General features: G+C 44.1%; 2 protein-coding genes across 2 annotated transcripts; both read left to right on the top strand.

Moving 5' to 3' along the window:
* Nucleotides 1–1877: 1877 nt before the first annotated feature.
* Nucleotides 1878–3424, top strand: LOC108083398 (uncharacterized). The gene is made up of 3 exons (XM_070288549.1): nucleotides 1878–2040; nucleotides 2205–2626; nucleotides 2689–3424. Exons 1-3 carry the CDS (start codon nucleotides 1878–1880, stop codon nucleotides 3142–3144), a joined length of 1041 nt encoding a protein of 346 aa, XP_070144650.1. The 3' UTR covers nucleotides 3145–3424.
* A 1229-nt stretch (nucleotides 3425–4653) lies between these two features.
* LOC108083346 (uncharacterized) lies at nucleotides 4654–6217 on the top strand. The gene is made up of 3 exons (XM_017179089.3): nucleotides 4654–4933; nucleotides 5098–5471; nucleotides 5534–6217. Exons 1-3 carry the CDS (start codon nucleotides 4774–4776, stop codon nucleotides 5984–5986), a joined length of 987 nt encoding a protein of 328 aa, XP_017034578.2. The 5' UTR covers nucleotides 4654–4773; the 3' UTR covers nucleotides 5987–6217.
* Nucleotides 6218–7379: the final 1162 nt, after the last annotated feature.

Genomic DNA, 7379 nt, shown 5'->3' with positions numbered 1-7379 from the left:
TGGCAATGGTCGTCATATCTAAAAAAGGGTTAGCAAATATGGCCAGGAGATAGCGGAACTCCCTCTAGACACCGGCTCTGACGTTGCAGATTTTTTTGATGACTTGTGTGCGTGGCCAAAATTAGCACCTCGAGTGCGATAATTAACAGTCAACAAGCCAACCAAGTGACCAGTTTTCCAAAGTAGACGCAAAGCTCAGAATAAAAATCTAAGATATCGAAAATCTTAGAAAAAAACATTCGAAAATATTCCCAGTTTCAGTTTCCAGAAACTCGAAAGTCGCGCTCTAATTTCTGGTTCTGCCCAGTAATTGGAATTTGCCCCATTCGCTTGAACGGAAGCTGCTGCCCTGGAAGTGCGCATTGTGCCTGGGAAAACTCTCTTGCTTTTTTTTGATACGAAACTCCACCCTGGGGAGACTTAATGGGTAGCGACGACGACGACAACATACGCAATCCAAATGCTGGGAATAAGCCCGGAATCTGATGCCCCCCCGGGGGCGCATGAGTAACTCCTCAGTTCGGTTCTAAGATCCAAAACCCATAGAGAGAGACCTCACCTTTTGGCTTGCAGGAGGAGGGGGAGAGTAGCTTCGAAGAGACAGCCACGAGACTCTTATACTGAAAAATTCACCTTCGATTTGTGTACTCACTTTGGCCAATACCCATTCCAGCCAGTATGTAGTTGTGGCTACCGCGCGCACGTGCCACAGCGATTGGTATTATATCGGAAATGCCTACGAGGCAACGCGTCACTGGCCATGCAAGTGGGTCCAGCGAAAAATCAAAACCTTTACCCAGCAACTACAACTTTAAAGATTGACTTCATGGGTTATATCTGTGTTTAATCTCTGATTAGAAGTAATATCCAATCGGAGCTGGAGATGGGTTAGTGTTTCTGAATAACCTACCAGTAAACTTAAGTCAAAGAGAGCTGAAATATAGTTCCACTTAGACAGGAAGTACGACTTTAAAAATTGTCTGACCTGTGCTTAATCTCTGATTAGAAGTAATGTCTAATCAGAGAGAGAGAGATGGGTTAGTGTATCTAAATAACCTACCAGGAAACTTATGTCTTAGGTGAATGCTCCCTAAGTTCCTTTTATTTAGTGACCCTAAAGCCCCCTCTAAGTAGTAACAAACCCCTCAGCTAAGTGTCAAAAGCCAAAAGGGAACCCTAGTCTACACAGTGTAACGTCGAATAATTCAATGGGACATCCGTTTTGGGCCAAGAAGCGTGCGTGCATAAATTACACTCACTTTCCCGAAGACAGGAAGAAGTGTTGTGGGACTTAGGGAATTGGCACTGAGTCAGACTTGGCTGGGTGGGAGAGGTAGGGTAGGGGTCCCAGCTAGAAGACCGCTTCCTGATCTCGAATTCGGTTAAAATTTAAGCAGAGCTTCCACAGAACATAGCACGCGTCAAAATCAAGTCCCTTAGGCTTTGCTCCAGTGTTTATAGAGAGTGCGAATCACTAGTGTTTGCTTGAGAGAATCGCCCCCTCCAATTGGCCGCTGGTCGTTGGTCGCTGGCTGTGTTCGTCATCAAGCGTTCGTGAGGTTCGTTCGTTTGAACGCTGATGCTGTTGTGAGTTGCTGTATGTTGCGAGCATCGCGTACTTGTGGTGTGAGTGTGCCGAATAAAATAAAGTAAGCTCGTGGGGCTTCGGCTATTGATATCGCGCGAATGGCGCTTGCGCCTATATAACGGGCGTGTGGCTTTAACTCAACCTCATTAACCGTAAGATCTCGCAGAGCCCAGACGCGTGCTACTCACAGCTCCAAAACTAAAGCTTTTGGTGACCTAGCCCAACCCAGGCCCAGTTTATATATAGTTCAAATCCAGTTCAAATCCAGTTATTAGACCAGCTTTACAAAATGGTTAATACCAGTGCCTGTACCGCGGAGCATAGTATCTTTCAGCGTTTGCAATACATACCGGAGACCAGGACCCAAAAGTCCTGCTCCCTGACACAAAACACCAGCAGCAGCAGCAGCACTAGCAAAAACACCTCCTCATGCTTCGGTCTTGGTCGTTTATGTAAGTGTCACGGTTTCCTCTGAATCACCTCAGCCATAAATCCGCTCTATATCTCCATGGGATGGTATCAGCGTTGATATCTATCTTAGATCTGTGTCATAGCAAAACCCCCTTTTTGACCCGCTCTTTCTAACCGAAATCTCCTCCTTTTTGATACCTTCCAGCTCTCGCCAAGCTCTGGCTATTGAGTGTCCTTCTGCTTGTTACCATTGCCGCCAGCAGTTGGCCCACGGGGACATCAGCAGCCCCAAGAGTAGCTCGTGGATTACATCTGATCTTGCCACATCGCCATAGCTCAACGGAGCCAGCTCCTTCTTCAACTCCTTCTACATCAGCATCAACACCAGCACCTGTCCACATCGCGCATCGGAGGAGCTTGAGGGCCAGGCATTTGAAAGCCAGACGCCTTCACCACGTCTCCTTGAGGAAAGCTGAAGAGCCCCAATTCCTGCTTATGAAACAAATCAAAGACCTTACCAGCTGCAAAAGCATGGAGGTCAATACCTTAAAAGTGGCTAAGCTCAAGGATGCGCTAATGTTTGCCCAGAACCACAAGGACTCTGTGATCTGTACTACCGAAGATTGGGTAAGTCATTAAGAACTTAGGTCCTGGGAGCAGTGATGCTAAAAGGTTTCCTTTAAAAACAGCTCCAGAACATCTATGAGGAGAGCAGCATTGGCGTAGCATTGAATACCTTAAAGCTTTGGAGCTTGGATCTGGAGCATCCGCTTAAGGATCGGGTCAGCAAGGTGAATTTTACCGCCGAGGGAAAGTTCGTGTACAAGGGAGCCATTGGCAGCCTCGAGGAGGAGATGCCCAAGATTGTGGAGACCCTGTTTGTGTTGGATACTCTGTTGAATACAACCAAATTCGACGATATGCAAAAAGAATGCACCTTCAGGCACATCTTGAATTCAGTGCGAAGCAACACAGCCAGGGCCATGGAATTTATGAAGCAGCAACAGTGCAATGCCAAGGAGGTGATACACTACCACCAAAAGATTCCGCGGCTGCCCTTCTTCATTGCCTTGGAGACCATCAAGGTCCTGACCGTTCTGGAGTACACCTACGAGCAGCTGGTGAACAACATGCTCAAGGGTTAACCCGGGACTCGATTGGTTCGGAGCCGAAAGCAAGCAATACCAAAAAGAAACTGAAATCGCTGACCTAATGAAATCTCAAGGCCGAAAGGTCACGCCCCCCCCCCCCACCCACTTGTACTTAGAACCCACTATTTATTTATCTATTTATTTATTTAAACCGTCAATCCATTAGTATTTATATCGCCTCCCCTCATTCTATTTATATACCCACCCGCTCATTCACCGCCTCGCAGGCTCGATAAATTATGTATACTATTGCTTAAGTGTATTTTTTTTTATAACTTGTATTACAACTAAAAATAAATTTTACTGATTAAGCACATTAATGAATGGGAACTTTGTTTTGACTCGGAACGGGGGGAATTAGTCAGGATTTCCAGAGTTCATTTTCTCCATGAATGGCTTGGATTATGCAATGCAGCTTCTAATTTTACAATTCTTCATTGAAGCCTGTGGTGCACGTGCCACAGCGATTGGTATTATATCGGAAATGCCTACGAGGCAACGCGTCACTGGCCATGCAAGTGGGTCCAGCGCAAAATCAAAACCTTTACCCAGCAACTTCAACTTTAAAGATTGTCTGACTTCATGGTTTATATCTGTGTTTAATCTCTGATTAGAAGTAATTTCTAATTGGAGCTGGAGATGGGTCAGTGGTTCTGAATAACCTACCAGTAAACTCAAGTCAAAGAGAGCTGAAATATAGTTCCACTTAGACAGGAAGTACGACTTTAGAGATTGTCTGACCTGTGCTTAATCTCTGATTAGAAGTAATGCCTAATCAGAGAGAGATGGGTTAGTGTATCTAAATAACCTACCAGGAAACTTATGTCTTAGGTGAATGCTCCCTAAGTTCCTTTTATTTAGTGACCCTAAAGCCCCCTCTAAGTAGTAACAAACCCCTCAGCTAAGTGTCAAAAGCCAAAAGGGAACCCTAGGCTACACAGTGTAACATCGAATAATTCAATTGAACATCCGTTTTGGGCCAAGAATCGTGCGTGCATAAATTACACTCACTTTCCCGAAGACAGGAAGAAGTGTTGTGGGACTTAGGGAATTGGCACTGAGTCAGACTTGGCTGGGCGGGATAGGTAGGGTAGGGGTCCCAGCTAGAAAACCGCTTCCTGATCTCGAATCCTGTTAAAATTTAAGCAGAGCTTCCACAGAACTTAGCACACGTCAAAGTCAAGTCCCTTAGGGTTTGCTCCAGTGTTTATAGAGGGTGCGAATCACTAGGGTTTGCTTGCCGAATCGCCCCCTGCAATTGGCCGCTGGTCGTTGGTCGCTGGCTGTGTTCGTCATCAAGCGTTCGTGAGGTTCGTTCGTTTGAACGCTGATGCTGTTGTGAGTTGCTGTATGTTGCGAGCATCGCGTACTTGTGGTGTGAGTGTGCCGAATAAAATAAAGTAAGCTCGTGGGGCTTCGGCTATTGATATCGCGCGAATGGCGCTTGCGCCTATATAACGGGCGTGTGGCTTTAACTCAACCTCATTAACCGTAAGATCTCGCAGAGCCCAGACGCGTGCTACTCACAGCTCCAACACTTAAGCTCCTTTTGGTGACCTAGCCCAACCCAGGCACAGTTTATATACAGTTCAAAAAATCCAGTTACTAGACCAGCTTTACAAAATGGTTAATACCAGTGCCTGTACCGCGGAGCACCGGCTCTTGCAGCGTTTACAATACATTCCGGAGACCAGGACCCAAAAGTTTCGCTCCTTGACACAAAACACCAGCAGCAGCAGCACTAGCAAAAACACCTCTTCATGCTTCGGTCTTGGTCGTTTATGTAAGTGTCACGGTTTCCACTGAATCACCTCAGCCATAAATCCGCTCTATATCTCCATGGGATGGTATCAGCGTTGATATCTATCTTAGATCTGTGTCATAGCAAAACCCCCTTTTTGACCCGCTCTTTCTAACCGAAATCTCCTCCTTTTTGATACCTTCCAGCTCTCGCCAAGCTCTGGCTATTGAGTGTCCTTCTGCTTGTTACCATTGCCGCCAGCAGTTGGCCCACGGGGACATCAGCAGCCCCAAGAGTAGCTCGTGGATTACATCTGAACTTGCCACATCGCCATAGCTCAACGGAGCCAGCTCCTTCTTCAACTCCTTCTACATCAGCATCAACACCAACATCTGTCCACGTGCATCGGAGGAGCGTGAGGAAAGCTAAGGAGCCCCAATTCCTGCTTATGAACCAAACCAAGGGAGTGACCAGCTGCAAAAGTATGAAGGTCAATACCTCAAAAGTGGCTAAGCTCAGAGATGCGCTAATGTTTGCCCAGGACCACAAGGACTCTGTGATCTGTACTACCGAAGATTGGGTAAGTCATTAAGAACTTAGGTCCTGGGAGCAGTGATTCTAAAAGGTTTCCTTTAAAAACAGCTCCAGAACTTTTATAAGGAGAGCAGCATTGGCATAGCAATGAATAACGTTAAGGGTTGTATTGATCTAGAGCATCCGCTCAAGGATCGGGTCAGCAAGGTGAATTTTACCGCTGAGGGAAAGTTTGTGTACAAGGGAGCCGTTGGCAGCCTCGAGGAGGAGATGCCCAAGATTGTGGAGACCCTGTTTGTGTTGCATACTCTGTTGAATACAACAGAATACATCGATAATCATAAAGAATGCACCTTCAGGCACATCTTGAATTCAGTGCGGATCACCAGAAACTGGGCCGTGGAATTGATGGAGCAGCAACAGTGCAATGCCAAAGAGGTGATACACTACCACAAAAATATTCCGCGGCTGCCCTTCTTCATTGCCTTGGAGACCATCAAGGTCCTGACCGTTCTGGAGTACACCTACGAGCAGCTGGTGAACAACATGCTCAAGGGTTGACCCGGGACTCGATTGGTTCGGAGCCGAAAGCAAGCAATACCAAAAAGAAACTGAAATCGCTGACCTAATGAAATCTCAAGGCCGAAAGGTCACGCCCCCCCCCCACCCACTTGTACTTAGAACCCACTATTTATTTATCTATTTATTTATTTAAACCGTCAATCCATTAGCATTTATATCGCCTCCCCTCATTCTATTTATATACCCACCCGCTCATTCACCGCCTCGCAGGCTCGATAAATTATGTATACTATTTTATATAACTTATATTATAACTACAAATAAATGGTACTGATTAAGCGCATTAATGAATGGGAACTTTCTTTCGACTTGGAAGGGGGAAATTAGTCAGGATTTCCAGGATTCATTTGCTCCATGAATGGCTTGGATTATGCAACGCAGCTTCTAATTTTACAATTCTTCATTGATGCCTATATATCGCTGAGCGATTTCATCATTAAAAGTAATTATAACCGGTTCGAAGTTAGTCATTTGTATTGGTTGCTAAGTCAAAAGAAAATGTAGAGCTTGAAATATAATATGTAATTTTTTTTTTTTAATTATTTCTTTATGTAAAGTGATGGGATTTAAGGATATTTTTTTTGAGGTTTTACCTTTTCGGCCTTCTTCTGAAAGGATATCCCTGAAAAGAGCTGCTTATTTTGGGGCTTACTTTAAGTACTTAATATATAATATATAAAATTTATTAAAATAATATAATATAATAAAATTAATAATATTTATGTAAAAATTAATCCTGGCTCAAGGTTTTTTCCTTCTTTCTGTAACCTTAAAAAAAACCTTGTTAAATATAAACTAAATATTTCCGAAATAAAGTAAAGTTTTTGTTTAAAAATCTTCTCATAAATTTACCATTTCCAAGCTCACTTTCAAGATAAGAAATATTTTATAAATTTCCCCAAAGCTTGTGAAATTCTTCTCTGAAATTCTTCTGCTTCCAAGCTTACTTTCAAAGTAACAATTATTAAGAAATTCCAACTATTAGCCTTTATAATCAAATACACTTTACACCTGCCATAAATACTTGCTTTGGATTTGATTCCGTTGTCAATTATTCATCCATTAAAACTATTCCAGGTGATGATCAAGTACGTGTATTTCAATAACCTCTCAATGGCTCCAACAATATATGTACCATATATATACAGGTATTTAGGGCCATTTTATGGCACAATTGAGTAATATCCCACTTACGGGTTGGAATCGGAAATACTGGGAAATGGTTGAGATTCCATTTTTGGACCGACTCGTCACCTGCCCTGACCCACCCCCATCGGTTTATGGCTCGTGCCCGGGGCACGTTCCGCTAGATATCCAAGGTTTTTTCAGTCGCTCTCCAAAGCCCAAAGCCTGTGAGAAAACCCAAAGCACC

Source organism: Drosophila kikkawai, chromosome X (genome assembly GCF_030179895.1).
Source record: "Drosophila kikkawai strain 14028-0561.14 chromosome X, DkikHiC1v2, whole genome shotgun sequence".
In the NCBI taxonomy this organism is placed as follows: Eukaryota; Metazoa; Arthropoda; class Insecta; order Diptera; family Drosophilidae; genus Drosophila; species Drosophila kikkawai.
This window is presented reverse-complemented; position numbering and strand designations above follow the sequence as displayed.